We start from the raw sequence: 23457 nt of genomic DNA on the forward strand, positions 1-23457 counted from the left end.
GGTAACTTCATGATTTCATCATCATAAAATTTCTGGCCTTTACCACCAAAAAACTCAACCAAATGCAATTTGAGGTCAATGTTGTTACTGAAATTTTTTCCATTTTAAAAACATAGGATTGGGGCTATATGGTGGATGCGATATCACTTCCCAACTAAGCTCCCAATAATTTCATACAACATGTATGAAATTAAAAAGATCAATGAGGCCTCGCTTTGTCATGGTGGAACACAATTCCTCTGCCAATTCTGGCCTTTTTCTCTTTAATTGCTTCCTCCAGTTTCATAAGTTGTTGACAGTAAACATTCGAGTTCATTGTGTGGTTGTTTAGAAGCAGCTCAAAATATACACCACCACTCTAATCCCACCAAATTGACATCATGGTCTTTTTCTGGTCCTATTTAGCTTTTGATATCATTTATGCTGATTCATCATGCTTAGACCATGATCTGTTTCAAATAATATTATTGCAGACGATCCATTTTTCATCATTTATGACACTAATATTTACAGAACAGCCACAACCTTAACATGGTTTTTACAGAAGGCTCACCACTTGATCAACAATGTTCACACTGTATTCTGAAGCTTAATGGTCCAAAAATTTTTATTACAACAATGTTTAAGAATAGATACTTCATAAAATACTTTTCCACATCTCATGCACGAACACAATAAGTATGGACCCAGTTTCTGGATGGTCCAAATCTTTAAATAATTTCATTCTTATTTTTTAACTATTTAGGATTTCTCTTCAAGGTCTAGTCACAGACTCTAAAGCTTGTTTTATATTAACTGATTCTTTAGATAATTCAAATGATATGTAAAATTAATAAACCATCACATTTTATCCTTTATGCCTTTAGTTCCTTAAATATTAATGCTGTGTTAACATATTTAAGGTAGAAATCCTCTTCGCAGGGAGTGGAAACATTCAGCTTTGCTGCACAATATGCATATTTGTTTGCCATAAAGCGAAGATAAAAACTTGAAGTTTTACTTTACTTCTCACTTTATTATTTTTTATTTTATTTTATTTATTTATTTATTTTATTTATTTATTTATTTTTTTTTTTTTTTTTTTCATTGCTGATGTCTGGTGTTGGCTTGGTTTTGTTAATGTTTAGCCTTCTTTGAGATGTGAATTCCTTTTTTAAACGCTAAATAAAGTTGGTTTGAATTGTCGACTGAGGTCTTGCGATTCTTAGGCCTTTCTGACGGAATCTAATAGTGATGAAAAAACGCCATATATTTTGGAGCTATCAGCCAATACTGATTGTTTGACAACTTAAACATTTCCCCCAAGCTACTGTTCTTCCGCATTTAAAGGGGCACTGTGCAACAGCTAAGAAAGTTCTCTGAATTTGCAACTTGAGTTACATAAGAAGCTTGCAGCAGATCAACAGTTAATTTTAATTGCATCTTAATTACATTATGCCACTCTATGTTACTTTGTGCATTCAGTATGTATTAATATACCAATTATGATTGGTTTATATTTTATATATCTTGTAAGCTGTTCGGATTATTAAAATATCTGAAACAAAATTGTTCTATCTTCTTTGGCTGCCATTCCACATTAATCAGCACTTCAGCTTTTAGGGCTCCATCGTTTATTTTTATTTCAAGTAAAGTAAAAAACTAAACGTAGTTTCTCATTTTAGTCTGCAAAGCTATTTAAATCTCTTGATTTACTTTCTTTATATACCATATCTATAAAAAATTCTAACAACAGCTGCAGTCACTTAAGTTGGATTGGAATAACCCAGAGAAGTGGAAGCTGTTTTAAAAGAAGTTTGAATAGCTAACTATCATTGAAATTTTTAGATGGATCATTACAACAAAAAACTGTATCACTTCATGGTTTCTCTGATGCTTCAGAGCTAGTATGTGCTGCAGTAATTTATGCTATACAACCTCAAAAGAATAATATATTTAAAAGTTACATTTCTCAAGGCTAAAAGTAAAGTTGCTCTTCTAAAACCAATTTCGGTATCTTGAATGGATTCAATCACCAGATTAGTTTTCACCACTAGATCTAAATTCTAAAACAGACACACACAAGAAATAACTTTATTTCCCCCTACCACTTATTAGAGTTAAAATATACAAAGGGTACACTTATTTAGAATGAGAGCCACCTAGTAATGTTTAGAATGTAAAGAGCATTTTTTACATGTTCAATCTGGAAGTCTTTTTCTGGACTCTGAGTCTGCATCATGATTTCCATGATAGAAGGGCTTTTCATAAAATATTTCATTTCCAGGAGTAGAGATTTCCACTCCTGTTCCTCTATTTTCCAGTCCTGCAATCATGGTGTGTTTGTGCTTAGAAAGAAGTCTTTTCAAGAAACATGCAGGAATACATTCAAAAGGTATATATGCACTACATGTATTGATAACTTTTTTCTAAGGGATGTAGTGGTACATTCTGAAGTATGACATACTGCCTTGTCTTAACAACATTTCACTCTTCGAATATCATTGCGATAAAGAAATGGAATTCTTTCTGTAAATATTGGATGTAAAAATTTCTCTTGATAGTACGTTGAGTTGATTTTAACATTTTTCCCACTCTTTGTGTTTTTTATTTCCCACTATAAGATAGCCTGCGACAATGCTAAACCCCTCACTGAAACTTTCTTTGCATTGAAGGAACCAACTTTGTACATTTTTTCTCTTCCTTTTTGAAAATAAATACACCTTTATTTGTTGTAGTCATTTAGGTATACCCATGCATAATCAAGGGTCATAATGTAGTTCCAGTTACCTCCTACTAAATAGCTTTCCTACAGAATTTTGCACATTGTTCTGCATTGAGCCACATGCCCCAGCTAAAGCTGATGAATGTTATGTGTTTTAGCTTTTTTTTAAGTTGTAAATCTTGGTTTATTGTTTAATTTATTGTTACTACAATTGCATTTAAAGACTGAGACTTATTTCTGTATCAGCAGATTTTCTTTTGTTACCAATGATTTAACTTTAGTAACATTAGAAATAGTGCATGCTTTTTTTATTTAGTTCATTTAGAGTCTTTGTTAGAAGTAATAATGAAGGGCAGTTTCCAATTAATAATATTGCTTATTTTGCACTTAGGAATTTTAATGCCATGCATTTCACAACATTTTGATTTATGGAATCAAAATACAATAACCACAGGTTATTAAAATCACTTCTGTTACAAGCATATTTGAGTTTATTAAGCAGCTGAATTTAATAAACAGTGATTTGTGGCAACACAGCCAGTGTTTCTCAACAAATGGTGGAGCATGCATTGCTGCATATGGGCCTACACAGCCGGAGGCCAAAGATAGTCCTGTACTGACAGCCCACCATTGCCAGCTGCATCTGCAATTAGCCAAGAAACATTAGAAGAATGGATGAAAGTTGCATGGTCCAACGAATCACGTTTTCTGGACCATCACATCAATGGGCGGATGCTACTACACCAATTTCCAAGCAAAACCCTAGCTCCTGAATGCATAGTTGGACAGAGACAAGCCAGTAGCAGGGGTATTATGGTGTGGGCAATGCTTTCATGGAGCACATTAGAACCCATAATCCCCATAGAACAATCCCCGACATCTGTGCACTACGTGAATGTCGTTGCAGATCCGGTTCATCCATTCATGACAACAGTATTGCCAGCACGGAATGGTGTTTATCAGCAGGATAATGCAACATGTCACAAGGGTCGAACTGTTCTTGCCATTTCTGATGTGACATTGGAAGAATGAAACCCAACATAAGAACAGTCGCAAAACCTGGCAATGAAGTGATTAGGATGGGTGTCTGGACATTCACCAAGAGTATAAAAGTGCATTGCATCGGTACTTCAAACATACTCACACAGCAACTGATTGATATAGATGCATCAAAGGTGCTCATTCTAAGTTGTTTCCTGTATGGTTTTAAAATGTGCCTGTCAGCAACAGAATCAAGTCGCCGAATTTGCCAGGATGCATGTTGTTAACAGAACTTAATGTTGTTAATGAACCACTACGCAATTGTTTCAGAAGTTCAGGTCAGGGGATATGTCTCTTAGTGATGCACCACGCAGCTTTCGGCCACAAGTGCTGGACGATGAGGCCCTGAGAGCAGCTATAGAGAGTGAGAGTACTCAAACATGTGATGAGCTTGCTGCGCACTTCCAGGTATCTGATGAAACAATCAGACTCCATTTGAACTGCATAGGAGACATACAAGCTGAGCAAGTATGTACCCCACTCACTATCCAATGCAAACAAGCAACAGCGTGTCGCTGCCTGTTTGTCATTGCTTACTCGGTACTGCAATGCATCCATATTTGATAGAGTACTCACCAGCGATGAAAAGTGGGTCCAGGTATGACACACCCAGGCATTCCAGACATTGGTTGTCACCACGGGACCCTGTGCCTCACAATGCGAGAGCTTCTCTCCACGAACACAAGATCATGGTCTGTATCTGGTGAAGTAGTTGCCAAGTGGTTCACTATAAGCTCCTGCCATTGGGCCAAACCATCATGGAAGGTCTGCACTCATAGCAGTTGGAACGTACGCATCAAGCACTGATGCATAAAGAGTCAGCATTGGTCAATTGTAAGGATGCACCCCTCCTCCATGACAATGTGAGGCCACATGTGGCTTGGGAGGCCAGGGACGCCATTCAGCGACTATGCTACCCATTCACCATACTTCCCAGACCTCATGCCTACAGACTACCACTTTTCCCATTCCCTGGACAACCATCTTCATGAGAAATCCTTCAACAAGCGGCCAGACCTCGAAAGGGCCCTCACAGACATTTTTTGCATCCAAGACTTTACAGCAATGGCATCAAATAGCTAGTCACTTGTTAGCAAAAGGCACTGGATGCCGATGGTGATTACTTTGAGAATTAGTGGTGATTATAGTTTATTTATGAATTTTCCCCCCTGACTGTCCAAAACGGGAAGAACTTTTTTGGTTACCTTGTAAAATGATAGCCAATTTTTAATCTCGTATTTTTTTACATGTGCATATTTAATACAAATAGCCAATAGGTGAACTATGCATCAGTTAAAATTTTCACCTATCATTTTAGTGAATTCTATAGCTTTTGTGGTGAAAACAGCTCTAGAAATTGGAACATTTTTTAATTTTAGAGCTTGACACCATTATAGAACAGCGGCTACATCTCACGATTTTCCATCCCTTTAGTGTTTCCTTCAGACATTTGTATTTTTTACTAGTTCTTTATCAATTTTATTTCTTTGTTTAAGTAAACTGCACAATGCCATCTGGGAAATTTTGATTTGAAATACTGCTCCTGTTTGGCTGCATTTACAAAACATATCATAGTCCTTCACAATTTAACCTTTTTCTTCAAGCTTAAATCATTTCATTTAGGCATTTTTTATATATAACAAATCATGCACACAGAAAACAAAAAAATTCTTCCAGTAATTTTTTCAAATCCAAAATTCCCATTTCTAGCCAGCAAGAAGACTGCCCTTTTTCTATCAAGTCAACCTGTTACTTCATGGTTATTACTGGCATAATAAATACAGTACAATGTCCGAAATCCAGACTCGTCAGGACTTTGGCGATTCCGGATTTGGGATTTTTTTCGATATTAGATCATCAGTTTAAATCTAGAAAGATGGCATGTAGAAATTATAAAATTAAAAATATGAAATCGTGATTTATGAAATAATGAAGCATTTATGATCTAAAGGGTATCAAAATTTACACAAAAGATTAATATTTACCTAATTTATTTGTTTACCTAATTAAACATTTCTTTCAATGTAAGTTGTTTAAAATGCTTCGTTTTTTGTGCTAATGCTTTCTCTTTAATTCTGTAGACAGACATAATCTCTTGTTCAGTTACATTGTTGAAGTCCTATAACTGCTGCGTCGAGAATTCTGACTAACTTGTCAATTGAAATTTTTTCATTTTCAGTAACTTCTCTGTCACTTTCTTCACTATCGGTAGCAATATTTTCTGGATCTAGAACCATACTACAGATTTCGCTATTCATTAATTGATTGATGATTGAGAAGCATTGTCATCACAATGAAAAAAACTTCTTTTACATCATCTTCATTTATTACTGCTTCTCCACATTTCTTTACAAAATCTGTTATTTAGATAATTTCATCTTTGTTTTGCTATATCCGAAAATCTTTAAAATTTGTGGCTATCGTCATCAAATTTAGCTATCATTCACTATATATAATTAGCTATGCATCATGAGCTTGGCGACTAACGACAAGATGTTCCATTAAATTTTATCTTGTTTCTATCGTGCATTGAGACAATTAAGCTTAAATTGTAATAGTTTAGTTATTAGTGCAAAGGGGCAATTCGCCCTGAAGGGCTATTAATTTCGATTTGGCATTTTTCATCGAAAACTTTAAAAAGCTGTATCACTTTTCAAATCGTTGCCACTATATAATTATCGCCCTGTCTTATATTTAAAGAAATTAAATAATGAAGAATCTGCATAAATGTATGTATGTTTCTCTCTTTGTGATAAAACAACGGTACCTAGAATCATCAAAATTTGAATAACGTAATCTTCCATAGAATCCAGATCAACGATGTATCTATGTGGAATGCTTCCGTTTGAGATGTCTGCCAAGAAGATTCGCAACAGAGCCAAATTACTGATGGTACAAATTTATGTTAAAATGATTGTTTCTACAATAACAAGTCATTTTTTTTAGTGTTCAGGTGAAATTAAGAATCGGGACTCTCCAGATATTTTATTATGCACGGAGGAAGGAATCAAATGTGCATGCGTAAAGCCTACAAGAAAAACTTTGTTGGTGGTTTTGAAGTCCAGATTTTAGATCATTCCAGATTTTGGATGTCCGGATTTCAGACTTCGTACTGTACTTTCTTTTTCCTTCATCCTATGACAGCTTCCCTTTTCCAATCAAGGACTGATAAGGTACCATAATGAAAGGCAGCATTTCATGATGCTTTTTGAGAACACCCTGGAAACTCAATGAACGCAGGCACTTCTATCCACTATCAGCTGGTGCTTGAGAAAAGGAACCAAGCTCTCTTAAGTACCTCCTTTTCTTGAATCCTAGGAAACACTAATTTACAATCAAAAGAACTTATTTCCAATGTTTCCCGAGAATTACTTTTTAATCATAAAATAAAGGTGTTCTGCAACTTCAGCTTTAGTCCAAACAAAAAAATTTACAAACAGCATCTGATAGGATCTGGAGCAGCGGTTCTCAACCTTTTGACTAATGCATACCATCTAAATAAAAACTGAAAAATTTAAGTTCCACCGCTACATTTTACAATGATTATTTTTCAATTTCTCAATAGAAATATTCAAAATAAATATATTGGCTATTTGTTTTAAATATGCATACATAAAAAATAGATTAAAAATGGGTTACCATTTTTATTACAAAAATTATAGTAATAATACTTCAATTTTAAAATTTAGTGCAAAATTTGAGCCTGTTTAAGTAAGGCAAATTTCTTTGTAAATTAGGATCCACTTTTAATATTGTTCTGTACTTAATTTTTAAATGTAACATGGAAGAAAATCCTTATTCACACAAATAGGTTGTGCAAAAAGGCAATAAAAATTTAATAGCTTTATTTGAAATGCCTTTAAAGTTATTTTTCGGTTCAGCCAAAGGTTAACAAGTGCATTATTTTTTAAATCTTCAGAGTTCGGTAACAGGAAATTTCTTTCAATTTTAATTTTTCTTTATAAGATTTTTGAATTTAATAGTTAGACATATTTTGTTTCTTTGAAAGTACCGCCTATTGAACCTTGCGTACCACCTGTTGAGAATCCCTCGGCTAGAGCAAGGAGCCCAACTTACATGTGATATTTTGAAAGAAGATTAAATTTAAAAGTAGCAGACCATTTGTTCTCATTGTAAATCATAAGTAGTTGCCAGAGATTTTTATTTGAAAACATCCACTTTTTTAAAAATTCTTTATCAAGATAGTTCTAAAACGTGCTAACACCCACTGTATTTTTGACAAAACGTTTGGATCATATGGGTAATGAAACTAATTAGAAGTTACATAATGTATGCATTAAACTTTTTTTTTTCCAAATAACTAGTTAAATTGGTTCTTTTTTACAATATAGAGTAACATACAACAGGCTTTTAACCACCACATGCATGAGTATTCAATCTTCTCTGAAGAGCCAGTCTGTGTACATTTTATCAACCTGTCTGGAACTGCTTGTCGATGCACATGTGGAAAGGTTGAAGAATAAAAGTCATCTTGGCGAGAATAATAACCACGCCTGTTTTCTTTTTTATAAGTGTTATTTTTACTACCTCTGATGTACAACTTACAAAAGAATCAAACACAATGAACTAAGACATCCCAACAAAGTGTTCTCTGATTATATCTTTAGTGCACCACCATTTTCAACAGAAAGTGTAATGCCTTTTAGGAATTTATTTGACTGCAGCAGTGTCTTGCATTTGAACTCAATAAATGGAGGAAATTTATACCCTTCTATAGTACAGACTAGCATAACAGTAACATTCTACTTTTCACTTTCTGAAGAAAGGATTTTTATCCCCTCCCTTTTTCTCTTATTATATAATGCACTGTCATGACAAAACATTCTGGTGTTTGATTAGCATTTCCTATCTAATGGGAAAGATAGTTCTTTTCAGTACACTGTATTATTATGAAGTGCAGAAATTTGAACAGTTCTCTTCACAATTTTCTGACAACTTCTGCACAATTACTATAGTGTCAATGAAGCAGAACCCCTCCTCCCAACTATTTAAGCAGAATTAAATCAAATGCTGACCCGTTTTACCTTTTTTTTTTTTTTTTTCTTTGGAGTAATTTCATGAGCTTGAAACTAAATAATTTTTAGCATCCACTGGTAGGCATTCCTCACACTACTCCACCATGAAATCATTTGAAACAACAAACATGATGGTAGCCATACTGTCGCCTACCAAATGTTTTTCTTTTGCTTAAGCATGCAAATATTTGGTCTGCCTTTGCCCCCATCTGATACTGCTTTTATCAATTCCATATCACTACTGATTGGATGTCTCTAACAATCGGAATCACTTTTGTTTCAAAATTGGTAGTATTGCCCAATTTTAAAAGCAACAGCTAAAACATCTATTTCATAGTTCATGGCATTAACTTGGTAACTCAATTTCCACCTACCTGAAAAAGCATCAGAAATTCATGGAAACTTATCTGTAGTGGCCTTTGATACTATTTTTCTAGACTTTTGACCACATTGGCAAAGGGTTTCACCTATTTTACCTATTGTATCAATTTTAATCTGAGGGACATCTTTTGAACAATGAAAAAAATTACAAAAAAAATCAACTTGCAAGTGGCAATTTGGAATATAATCTTTGCCCTCCATACAATACTGATTTTTTTCCCCCGAACAAGCAAAAGCATTTAAAACATTTTATTTTAAAATCAGCATCAATCAAACATTTATGACCATATTTACCTGATTTATGATAATAAATCTAGGTAAATCGGTGTCATGTTTTATTGGAAAATTATGTTCAATATCACAACTGCTGTTATGTTAAATTATATTAAAAATTTATATGAAAGGAATTATAGTTAATTTAATTAAGTTTAAAACTTAAACGAATCATGTTTAAGGCCACCCTGGATTATTTATTAACATAACTGACAAACAGAAGCAATTCTGTTTAGAATTCAATAGTAATGTTCAAATGAGCCCTTTCCAGTAAACTGTATGGAGAACTTTATCAGTACAAGATAAAACTGTTGGTAGGTGCCCTTCAAGAAACTGCTTTAAAAGTCATTCAGAATCAAGATAATGAGGAAAAAAAATCAAAACCAAGCAATAAATGTACTCCAGTGTTGAAACAACACAAACAGAAAGTCCTAACTTTATCACGAAGATCAATGAACCGAAGCTATAAGCTGCGAGTGAACTACTTTTTATTCAATGTATACACTTTTTTCTTAAATGATCAAAATTTTCAAATTCATATCAAAAATGAATAAATGATTAAGTAACCAAATTTTTAACTGTGCATCTGGTACAGAAATAATTATATTTCTCTAATCTGATATAATGTGAATGCTAACATTACTCATGGCAGATTAGAAACACTGAAATTTTTGTGATACACAATTATACCTTACCTGTTTTCGTCCAGACAGTTAAATGTTTTTTAAAGCTTTTTAAGTAAACAACAATGCTTAAGAACACAATAATGGGCATGAAATTATTTAAATAATAATAATATGATATATTCTTTATCACAAAACGCAAAAATAAATAAAAGAAAATTAGCAAGATATAAAAAGTCACCTCAGTTACTTTGTCTGTTATAAGCATGTCTACTTCATATGTCACATCTGTAAAGAAATTTTTTTTTAAGGAATAAATACAAATTAAGCACTACAATAGTTGTGCACAATTAAAGAAAACAGTAATTATATGCACATAGCTTACAAAACTATGCAATAAATGAATATCATAACAGTTATGATGAAACACACATAAATAAACAGAAAAATAAAGAACCATAATTTTTTGTATACGTATATTCCACATTGCACACGTATTCCTTGCATTTCCTATAACCTGCACAGATTAATATCAACATTCAAGAAAACATATACTTCTCCACAGAGTCGGCTCAAGCCACAGCGGGGAATGACTGGATCCATTTTGAAGGACCCCAGGTTAAATAAAAAGCAAGAAATTTCAAACAATTTATTTTTATTACAAGATTATAATTTTTTTTATATTATAATTACCGTATTTGACAGCATATAAGACGCACCCTTATTTAGACGCCCACACACAAGGAATAAAAGTTTCAATAGCATGGTTTCTTTTAGTTCTCGCGTTTCGTAAAAGCCAATGCAATTACCTTCACGTATAAGACTGTGTCCTTCATGTATAAGACGCAGGTAACTTTTTTTAGACCAAATTTAGGAAAAAAAAGTGTGTCTTGTATGCCGTCAAATACGGTAAATTTTTCTAATTTTTTTCAGTAAAATTTTTTCAGTAAATTTCTAATTTTTCAAATATGATTCAAATCTAACTTACTACATTCCTGTGGTTCAGTCGAAATTATACCTAAGTTATTTAACTTATCTTGAGTCATTGTCGACCTCAATAGTTTTTTATAAGTTTCAACCTTGAAAATGATCTCTCACCTGATGCAACACTAAGTGATATTTTCAGGCATACTCTAAGAGCAATAAATAAATTCAGAAATTCTGTAGATTTTTTTTTGTTTGTTTTGTTTTGTTTTTACAGAAAAATTTTAAGATTTTCAAAGGTGTTTCACAATGCTCCAGAACTACTGGTTTTATTGTCTCTGCTTCTTTTCTTCTGTCAACATATAACCATCTAAATCTGACTGTCTGATGCATTGAACTGTATCTTCTTTCAATTAAGTCACTGTGAAAGCCATTTTTAAATCAACCGCATGTTCCCGTAGTTCCACTTTATTCATTTGATTAAATTTTACTAAAAAAAAAACAAAATAATTCTAAGTGAGCTTTTAACTGTTCAAATCTGTTGTTTAGTGACTTTTGTGCCTTGTCCAGAATAAGATTTAATAAAAATATTTCAAAATGATTCTAGCTGGATCTATCACTGATTCATCATTTGTTTTGTATTTTCTGTTGGAGTCTTTTATTTTGAAATACTGAAATAATTTCCAAATTTTCTGCAAGTTTTCTGTACTAAATAAAACAATTTTGAGTGCAGTACTTCTATATTGCATGAGCCAAAACAAAAATTTTTCTAAAGATGAAAAAGCCATAGAAATTTAAAGAATTCCCATAAACAAAGAATTTTGAAGTTCATTGCTTACAATGTCAATACAGTCAAGTAAACCATGCTAAAAATTAAAGGAAGTGTGAATTTATAACATCTATTTGAATTTGAAAGAGATTCTGATTCTTTTTAATTTGTGCATCTGTAAAGTTTTCTGATATTTCAAGAAGCACAACACAAAATTCACCTAGCTGGTACCTTACTGCTTTGAATAAAACATTTCCACCTTGCATCATAAACAGGCTTGATGGTAAGATATCGCACAAATTTCAAAAGTACTGCCCATCTTTTTGTAAATGCTGAAAATACAACATAAAGGGGCTGAAATGTACAAAAAATATTATGGTATCAGAACATATTTTAGCTATATCTTCCAAAACTTAATTACAGTTGTTGCATGTGCTTGAGAATTTTTGGTACTTCTTTGTTATAGTGGGCCCCAAGATTGAATCGACAATCAACCGAGATAGCTTGCAAAATCTGGCTTATGTTAACATTGACGCATGATCACTGCGTTGCAGTGTGTTTCATTCTTGCTCTCTCGACATGTTCTTTTATTATTCATTTTTTTTAATGTTTTCTAATTCAAGTTATTTAAAAATATACTCATTGCTTTTTTATGTGAATATTACATTAAGAATCTTTAATTTACCAAGTAATGAGGAAGATACCATATTGTTTTTCAAGAAAGAGGTCTCCTTAACCTGACAAACAAGTATAAATATGAACATTAAACTTTACGTTAACAATAAACCATGTGAAGTACAATGTTAAAAATTGCAAAAAGGGCTTCTGTGTTGGATATTGGTTCAGCAGTTCCAGAATATCATTAGTTACTGCTATTAGATTTATAGTCTTGGGCAGAGGAACTGATGACCAAGAAATGGTGCAAAAAACAGCTTAATATGTACAAAAGTGTTGCAATTGACTGGAACAATTACATGCGATAAAATAACAAGGATAAGGATTCTAAAAATATTCTTATAAAATGACATGTGAATATTATTGTTATTATTATACACTGTGTTGTTTACTTTCAGATTCACACTTCACAAGCTAGGCAAAATTATAGTTGAGATCTTGGCTCAAACAAATCTAAAATTGCCCAATATGGTTGGGGGCTGCTATAACAAAGAAGAGCTGAAATTTCTTTAAAGTCTTGCCTAAACACCACAATCCTTTCATTTAATACTGGACCTGATGTCATAATCTTGCCATCTTATTACAATAATGTCCATTTCTAAAGATCTAATTTCTCATTTCGAAACATGATATAAAACCAGAACTGTCATCAACATAAATAAATTAATGAACTCATTAACACTGATTGAACCTGATAATGATAATACTATCTGAGACATATCTGATAGTAGGAGGCATTTGTTCTTGGTGACTGATACCTGGAGCATTAACATGAAACACTGCAAATTAAATTAAGTTGACAATTCATAATCATCTTTCCAAATTAAAAAAATTTAGAGAATTATAGAATGAGTTGAATTCAAGATTTGAAACGAAAAATGAAATAAGTTATTATTATTCAAATGCAAAAGATTTTAGATGGCTTACCCAAAAAATACCATTCATTTAAATCACGATAGTTATTCTTGTATGAAGACAAGCAAACAGTTGATGAGTTAACAGCATAGTTTTGCTCTCACGAAAGAGAATTTAAAAGTCATGAGGAAGGTAAAACACGTGAACAAGTAGCATTATTAATGGCAAAATAATATATATATATAAAGCAATATAAAAAAGACAAATTCTGAAGAAAATCAAGAAAAAAGAAATTTTCATTTATTGCAAGCGGAAATAACACTGAGTAAAACAGTGCAAACAGCTGATTACTAGACCACCCAAAAAGCCAACTAAAACCATTCAAGAAAATACAGGTATTGCAATACTGATGTCCATTCATGAAGAACCCGGTATAGCTGAGATTAATCCAACATTATTCTGAATTGATAGCTTTTGACTGAGGAGCTACAAGACATGTTATGAACTGTTCTATATAACTTTTTGATTTCGTGAAGTTTCACAATCATTGTGGTATAAGACAGCTGGAAAAAAAACCAATCTAAAAGATATTTAGAATATCACAGAGAGAATATCACCTCAGATAAACAGAAATTTATTTTATTTTACTTGCTGCTCAAAAAAGAAATCAGAATAGTACATTTATCGCAACAGCTATAGAATGCTGGTTAAAAGCTAATGGTCAAGTAGTGCTGTTTGGAACTTGAAGTGTACATGGTACTTTATATAAAGTAGCTATTGAACAAATTATGCCTGAGAAAATTATAGAAGAGCATGCTGCTGAAACACACAATTCCTTGTTGCAGTTATATCATCAGAGATGGGGACAACAAGATAAAATTCATATTAAGAATATCCTTGAGAAAGAATTAGACATCAAAGAGTTATTTGAAAGAAAATTGTGTGAACCTTGTGTTTTTGGCAAAGCACACCATTTATCATTTGGCATAAGATAGAAAACCAGCAAGCCTGGTGAATTAACTTCAGCTGATGCTTGTAGATCTTTTGAACAATCTTTCCTGATATTTAATTGTGTTTTAAAGATAGTTACACAAAATTTCGGTGTATCTACTTTATCAAGGAAATGTCTGAAGTTGTAAATATTGCATATGCTTCCACATAGCAAATATACTTGGGACATTCAATCAAAGTATTTCTTATCAACAATGGGGGCGACAAAATTACTTAAATGCACTTTTGCATTCTGAAGTAATAACTAAAATATTAACACTTTATACTCCCGAGCAAAATGGCTCCAGTGAATGAGATTGCAAAAACATTTAAGTACTTAAATTCTGAAGGTCATTTTGCTGCAGCAGTAAGGGCTAAGCTAGTCAACACTGCCTCATATGTACAAACAGAACTGGAAAATCATTAAAAGAAGCATGAGTTCTTTTGAGCTATGGATGAAAAAGAAACCTTGAATAAAGCATTTACATATAACAGGACATGCTTGTTATGCTCATATTCCTAAGCAAAGAAGGAAAATGGATAATAAAGCTTTAATTGGGCATGATGGAGATGAAAGATATCACCTATGGATCAAAGAAGCCAACAACATGATCTGTTCATGTGATGCTATATTCAATGAGGAAATCACAAACTGTTAAGAAAGGGTGCGGTTACCTCTTCAAGATTAAGACAGAATTTCTGGCTCTGAATATCAAGAAGATTCAGAAAAAGATAAGTCAGAAAAGTTTCTTAGTGAAGAAGATAATTCAGAAAAAGAACACAATGAAGAAATATCCAGAAAGACATCAGAAGATTTTGAAGAACAAGAATGTGAAGTTATTAATTTGCAATATAATGCACAGTCAAGATACCTAAGAAAAAATGCTGAATTGAGAAAGCCAAAGTGTATTAAAGGTTATATAATGATAAGTGAAGCTTTGATTGCTGATTCTGAAAAGCCTGGCACTTACGAAGAAGCGATCAAATGTAAACAAAACATACATCGGAAAGGAGCTATGGATTCTGAGATGACATCACTGATGGAAAATGAAACATGTCCTTTAGAAAAATTACCAAAATATGCTAAAGAAAGCATGTTTATAAAATCAAAAAGAATCCTAATGGATCTATTGATAAATTCAGGCCATGACTTGTTGACAAAGGGTTTACTTAACCTTTTGGAGTTGATTATAATTAAATGTTTAATCCAGTAACAAAGTTAGGAACTGTTTGTTCAATTTTCAGTATTGCAACCAAAGAGAAAATCCACCTTTCTCAGTTTGATTGATGTCTTGTTCAGCATCCTTATATGGAACACTTAAAAAATCCATACACAGTCAAAAGTCGTTAATCCGGACTCGTTGAGACTTCGGCGATCCCGGATTATTGATTTTTCCGGATTATAGATCATCAGTTTAAATCTCGTAAGATGGCATGCAGAAATTCTAAAATTAAAAATATGAAACCGTAATTTATGAAATAAAGAACAATTATGATCTAAAGGGTATCAAAATTTACAAAAAAAAAAGCTTAATATTTATTTGTTTACTTTATTAAACATTTCTTTCAATGTAAGTTGTTTCAGTTGCTTTGTTTTATGTGATAATACTTTCTCTTTAATTCTATAAACAGACATAATTTCTTGTTCAGTTACAAAGTTCCACTGTTCAAGTCCTGTGATTGCTGTGCCGAGAATACCGACTAACTTGTCAATCGAAATTTTTTCGTTTTCACTAACCTCTCTGTCACCTTCTTCATGTCTTTATACATTTTTTGCAGCAATTCCACTTTTTGTTTGATGGACATCGAAACATACTTTCGTTTTGTAGATCCTTTGGGGGCTCCAGCATCGGAAATTCTATTTGACATAATCAAAAGTTAAAATTTACTTTTATAAAATTGCTCTTACAGTCCGCAAAAAATAATAAGCCGTATCCAATTCGAACATTAAGGAACAACGCAATCATCAACATTAACTGAAATAGATAATTAGATAATTTTAGCTTATACTGTCTGTTATACATAAAACGCGCACGCGAAAACGTATTCTGCACTTGCGCACACGCATATGCGCAGTCGTAAAGGTCTTACGCGCACGCGTAAACGCCTATGCGCATGCGCAGAAAGTTTTTAGCTTTGAGGTCCGGATTATGGGTGTCTGAATTAACGACTTTTGACTGTACATGCAGCAACCAGAAGGATATATTCATGGTTATGACAAAGTTTATAAATGGCAAGAAGCTAATCGTATCCTTATAGGTATGATAATTTGTAGCACCGACTGATTTACAAGAATTTGAAAAATTTCAAACAGAATTGAAGTCAAGATTGAGAATCACAACTAAATCAGCAGTATACTTCTTTGGGCTTGAAATCACACATCTTGAAGATGGAAGTATCAAAATTAGCCAGTAAGCTTACGTGAGAAAAATTCTTCACAAATTTTGAATGGAAGATTCCAAACCAGTGGTCAACTTCTATCCTGAAGGAAAGTTTAAATGGAAAAAAAAAGGAAGATAGCAATACAAAGAAATTTTCCCTTAATAGAGAAGCTGTAGGAGCTTCAATGTATCTTATGCTAGGTATGAGACCAGATTTAGTGGTTTCAGCATTCTTTCACGTCATCTTGAAAGTCCTTCAAAAGCCGATTGGATCAAATTGAAACATATGTTCAGATATACAGCAGGTTCTCTTACTAAAGGTGTTACACACAAGAATAAACACAAACCAGGAATACTGGAGTGTTATAGTAATGCAGATTTCGAAGGACATCAAGAACAGGAAAATCTACAAATGGAGAAGTGATATCACATAGGAGTGGAGCGATATCATGGATTAGCCAAAGACAGTAAATAATTGCTGAAGCTGAAATACTTGCAGCTAGTGAATGTTCTAGAAAAGTAATTTGATTAAAATGACTATTTATTAATGTTATCGACTTATATGAAGTTCCAGGAAATCACGTAAATAACACTGCTGCATTGAAACTATTACAAAATCCCGAGTTTCATCAATGTACAAACACATCGATATCAAGCACTATTTCATACAAGAAAAATTTCTAGAAAAGTAAATACTTCTGCAGCAAGTTGCTGCCATAATGACTAAACCTCAATTTAAACCAAGACTATTGATTCTTTGTGATAAGATAGGACTCCTGTGACTTTCTCTTTTAGTTTTCTGTTATTATTATTATTATTATTATTATTATTATTATTTTGTCAAGGGGATGTGTTAAAGTATGAAAAAAAAAAAAAGAAAGGGAATAAAAATATAATTAAGTTAATAAATTCTGGCTACAGCGAGTGTTGTTGTCATTAGGTGATTGCGTTTCGCAACACTGTTGTTCCGAAGATGTAATTCTACTTTAGTCAGTAATTCAAATTATTTGTTCTATTTGTTTTCTGTTTTAGTTCTAGAAATACTTTTTTAGAATTAGCCACTGTTGTTGCACTTAAACTTACAATACAGGGATCAGATTTGTATTTGAATCTGCCGAAAACCTTGACTAAATGTGAATTAGACTTCAGCAGTGTATCTGCTATAACCATAGATGGAATACTTTTATGAAAACACTTCTGTAACTAGGCATATGCAAAGGTATATGGCAACTGCAAAAGCATACGGAATCCACCAAGAAAATTTGTGCACAAAGTTCTACTCAAACTTCGAACATGTGACGGCTGCTGTTGTGTAATTGGTTAATTTCATCTAGTCCAAAGCACTTAATAACAAGCAATTTCACAACAGTTTTAGAGTGATTTGGAAGCTAAACATACTGATGTGTATTATGTGGAAGTACATTGGTTGAGCTGTTCCAGCATCCATTTTCTTGGAAAGATGAAGTTAAAAAATTCATAGAATCTGTTGAACATTGAAGGTTTAATAAAGCAAAAACAGTGCCAAGTTTCTGATTACAACTGAAGCGACTTTCATCTGGCCAGTAACAGGAATTTTTCATTGTCAATGACTTTTGTAACATTATTATGTACTAAATATCACATCACCTTCATTCTCTTTCACAATTAAAAAAGTACAAATTTGACTTCCAATAAACTTCATTTTTTATAAAAAGCAAAATACTGAATATTATAAAAATCGGTAACCCCATCACTCCCCTTAAAACTAATAGCAGTCTTGTAAACCTCCCTTTCTTTCATAAATTTTCTGTCCAACTACTTAATTGGCAGCGTGGCCCACGGATCTTTATAAATTTATCAATGTGGCCCTTTGAGGTCAGAGTTTGAAGATACTTACTTGACTAGCAAATTTCTATTTTTGTTGATGCACATATTACTGAGAGTTTTTCTGTTCTGCAGCTCTTATTGTTAACTTCCTGAAAGAACAACTAATATACTGTATAATACTACTCGTTGCCTGATCAGGGATGATGATGATGGTATGTGTGTGTGATGAATCAATTCTAGTAGTTTTTAACATCTGTCTCTTCTAATCCTTCTCTCATTCCCATAAAAATCATGTTGCAAGACAGAACTACCCTTCAATCTCTCATATACCTAAAATAGAATCCAGAAAGCTCTGCAGATTCTGAATGCTGGATATTTGAGTATTTGAGTAACTCCAGATAGTTGAGTATGTAAGAAAATTAATTCACTAAAGAAAAGCCAGAAGCAGAAATTTCTGGTATAAAATTTTACAGTCACCCTACTTTTTATCATTTTGACTATCAATATTACATTAAAATTACATAAGTTTTCTTAAAAAGTGCATTTTGGACATTAAAGCTGATGCATTTTTGTACACCTAAAATATATGAAAGCAGATTATAAAATCCCTTCAACCACGAAAGTTGCCAGAGATCCCATGAAAAGTGCGCTAATTATTTCTGCAGATATTTGAATGAATAGATCATTCTTTATTTAATTAGATAATCAGAAGATACAAGTTACGGACACAGCATATAAAAAAATTTAAATCACTTTGCCACATTTTTTTATATTGCAGATATTATCTGTTAAAAAAAAAGCTGCATATAGCGTCCATGCAAACACTTCTCAACGCCAGGATGTCACAATTTTGAAAATCTACCACTGCATGCATTCCACTAAAGGAAGGTCACATTGTTTCAAAATGCAAGGGAAAAAACAGATACATAATAGTTAATTTATACCCTCATTTACAAACACTAAACCAGTTTATCAAGGATAACGTGGCATTACATAAAACTAAGGTGAAAATCTTAAGATTGCACTATTGCATCACACTTATCCATTGCTAGTGCTAAACAGGATTAGATTAAAAATAGTGGACATTCAACATATTGGCAAGAGTAGTTCTCATGATAGACCGACTAAATATATGTTATGAACTTTGAAATCTGTCATATGTTCTTTTGTCATACTCCTTACTTTTCTTTCTATACAGAATTTCAAAGAAAAATTCTTGGAACATGATGGAAATAACAGCGGAGGATATTCAACATCTGAAAGGGAATACATAATTTTATATTCACATTTTAGATATTATAAACAGGGTTCCATCTTGCAGTCCTATATATACTTTATGATTGTTTAACAAGTCTTTTATCTGCTTTTCTTCTAAATACTGAAAAGTTCTACAGTTTCAAAGTATTCTAGTTACTTGAAAACTGGATAGGAGTGTTTTACATTTTTTTTTTTTTTTTTTTTTTTTGTAATTAAGGAAGTGTAACATCATTAATTTATTTATTGCATAGAATTATTTTTCTATTCATACAGTTCAAGAAAAGTCTCCAACTATAAATAATATACAAATTAGGATCATTAAGGAAAAAAGTCTGAAGAAATTGGATCCTTTTATTTCTGTCCTTATTTAAATGAAGAGATTACCCAGAAGATCATGATTTCAGCTGCAATCTGAATGGTTATTCTTCTATGCCTATTCTAAGTAGATTATAAACAATACAACTTAACACTTTGCCAGTGATAAGAATATTCATTTCCCATTTTATGCTCACATTTGGATTTTTTTAAGAATCGAATAATAACGAATGCTGTTTGAGCAATGAAAAAATTTTAAATCTTCAAATCTAATGTGAAACTTAGGCATAATAAGAGTTTCATGGTTTACTCAATATGGCTTGGAGCGTTGCATTTGGCCTGCTGGTCATTTTCTGGATAGCCCTGATTTCTGCTGTTTATTTTATTTTAAACTGACTGAAACTTTTCATGGGCAGAATTGCAGCACCATCCAGACTGCAGCTGGAATTGTGATCTTCTGGGTGATCAATCATTTAAATAAGTCAACCATTATATATTGTGAAGGATAAAGGAACTAACATTGACAGCAACTGTTTCAATTAATTTTGGAATCTGAAGGAAGTTACAGATATGTATAAGAATGAAAGAGCGAGCCAGTACTCTTAAAAAAGTAGTCAGCATTTCAGATCATCAAAAAATATCAAGTTTTAATTTCATTTCCTAAAAACAGTGCACTTTTTTGGTATTCCTGTACACACTGCTAACATGCAAAGCTTATTCCCCTTAACACGCATGCAGTGTAATACTACCAAATGGACAAAGAGATTTAATCTCAGGAATATTTCTGTTATGTCTACATCTAAACATGCTTCTATTTGTCTTAATTTCACTTTCACAGCTAAATAAAGATGACAATATTTGGCCTTTCAAACTACAATACTGTGTATTCTACTTGCATTACACCAATTTCTGTTGCTAAATTTACTTACATGTGGCCAATTGGTTAAAATCACTTAACACTGGTAGTTCAGCCTAGGTTCAAATCTACCTGCATGGAATTTTGTATGCTTTTCCTCATGTGTAATGTGATTACAAGCCAGTTTTCTTCACAAAGCCCTACATAATGGTTTCTCTTTCCTCATGCAGATAGTCCATGAGTGCTTTGCTATTAACTGCTAAGTAGCAATGAAATTATATTCAAGGGCTGTTTAAACAAAATCACCTTCTACTGGAATATAAGTATTTAACCCTAGAACATATAGGTAGGAATTTATAACACTATCACATAGGTGGGGTGTACAGAAGCCCAATAAGAAAATAGGCACTTTTTAAGAAAACAAATTATATTTTCCGAAGAAGGCAAGATGGGTTTACAGTTTTCAATCATTAAAACTAGTGTTTTTTGATCAAAAAAGTTCACTACTCATCGAAACAGTTAACACAAACCATTACTCAGTGATCAGGACACATCGGTTTGAAACACTTGGAGCATTTGCAGGACGGTTTTCTTGTCCTTTTTCCTTGGGCAGAGCGAGCATCTTTTCTGGGTTCTGGAAAGCTCTCCTGAAGCGAAATTAGCAGGTCCTGCTGGTTTGCGGACATCTTTGCCAACTATAGCCACCATGATGGTTTTCAGTTCTCCTGGAAGACGTTTATTCTGCAATATCTCTAAAATGTATGGTTTCACCAAAAATAAACTCAGCTCTTTTAGAAAACTTCTTCTGTTGTGGGTGTTAGGATTCTGCTTCCAGTCGGGATTCACATTTCGGAACAGTATTATTGTGTTTATTCGCACTTGATCCAACATGCCAAAGAAAAGTCTAAGCGGATATCTTCTTGTTTTCCTTGCAGTTGTGTACGTGTGGCACAGTTGATTGAAGATATCTACGACAGCTTTCATTCTACTGTAGGAAATTATTATTTCCAGTGTTCGTATAAATGGCTCATGCATTGCTCCCCATGCATTGTAGATAACAGAATAACAACTTTTCTTGGTTAGAGTTGACTTTAGGGTAGCCCTTGTATTATCGCGATGTTGTTGTTTCATTTTTTGCTAAGTTGTTGTTTCATTTATAGTCAAGTTGTTGTATCATTTACGGTAACCTGAGTAGTTGAATGTTATGGAAACCCTATTATGACGTAATCGTTTGCATTATTCTGGGAAATTTTGAATCATGGGATGTTTTGCAAGGGCTTTTGTGGTGTATGTTGCTCGTTTCATTGTTTAGACAGTACAATGCTGATTGTAGTAAGATTAATTTGAAGTTTCTGTATGATTTGAAACAAAAGGGGAAAAGTACATAAATTGATTGGTGTGTAAATGAAGGTTTACTTAGTGGCCATTTTCCGGACAGTACAGAACTACGTATATTTTTTATTCTTATTTTTGTGAATTTATGTGGCGACGCTGATATACGGATTCTAGTTCAGATAATTTTAGGAAGTTTTCAGATGCTGTTAAGGAATTTTGTGTGCCACAGACTGAAGACGAACGAATTTCTAAATAAGGTAAGTGGATATTTGCTTTATGTAGTGCTTAAATGCATAAAAGGTTTTTCCTTTTCTATGTTACTTTATCGTTTGGTTTAAAATGTAGTTTATTGAAACTATGTAGTTTTTGTTTGCCTCTATTGTAGAACCGGGTGCTCCTTTGACTTTTTAAGTGAAAATATATCAATGTGTACATGAACAAACTCAAGGGAGGGCGTAAGGCATAGTTTGTGCAATTCTCTGATGCTATTTTAAGTGAAAATAGGTCGATGTGTACACGGATAAAGTCAAGGGAGTGCACAATGCCATTTTTGTGCAATTCTGGGAGTTTTTTTTTTTTAAGTGAAAATAGGTCGATGTGTACATGGATACCGAGTTCGTGCAATCTTTGTTTTGTTATTTTGTCTTTGTGTAGCGGCGATTTAGCCTAGTTTGTGCAATTCTCTGATGTTTTTTAAGTGGAAATAGGTCAATGTGTACATGGATACCGAGTTTGTGCAATTCTTTGTCTTGTTATTTTGGCTTTGTGTTTTGCTCCCAAAATCACCACTATGTAAGCCAAAATAACAAGTGAAAAGAATTTCACAAACTCGGTATCCATGTACCACCAAAAATCGCCAAGGGGTACCCTAAAATATACTTTTACCATTTTCTTTGCTTGGGTGCATTGGACACTTAAGAGTTTTTTTCCTTGTCACATGCATGCAGGGAAGAACCATTTTTCTGTCAACAAATGCTGGCGGAAATTCTCTCGTTTTTCCTAAGTGTTCCGACAATTGTTACTTTGCAGTCGGTCATTACTTTGCAGTTGGAACTGATATGAACTAACTGTCCATAGTAATATTTCTGTACGTTCTATGGATTGGTTATGTAAGGGTCCTTACATAGTAGGTTGGAACAGATTCTGAAGCGGGTTTGCTCACTTTGCCAACGTAAGGAATCGCATTTATAATGTAAAAGTTTTCTGCGTTGTAAAGCATCATGATTCTGTATATAT

At 33.0% G+C, this 23457-nt stretch overlaps 1 protein-coding gene across 3 annotated transcripts in view; it reads right to left on the minus strand.

The window, feature by feature from the left end:
• LOC118205485 (histone-lysine N-methyltransferase SUV39H2-like) overlaps nt 1-23457 on the minus strand; it is an 89208-nt gene that overhangs the window by 54954 nt on the left and 10797 nt on the right. For all 3 annotated transcript variants that reach the window (XM_035377770.2, XM_085808345.1, XM_085808344.1), the window contains exon 2: nt 10300-10346. In XM_035377770.2, coding sequence (XP_035233661.1) covers nt 10300-10346 — 47 coding nt within the window. The remainder of the gene's footprint in view (nt 1-10299; nt 10347-23457) is intronic.

This window comes from Stegodyphus dumicola, chromosome X1 (assembly GCF_044657685.1).
Source record: "Stegodyphus dumicola isolate Sdum_Otavi_A_Nest chromosome X1, ASM4465768v1".
NCBI classification, from domain to species: domain Eukaryota; kingdom Metazoa; phylum Arthropoda; class Arachnida; order Araneae; family Eresidae; genus Stegodyphus; species Stegodyphus dumicola.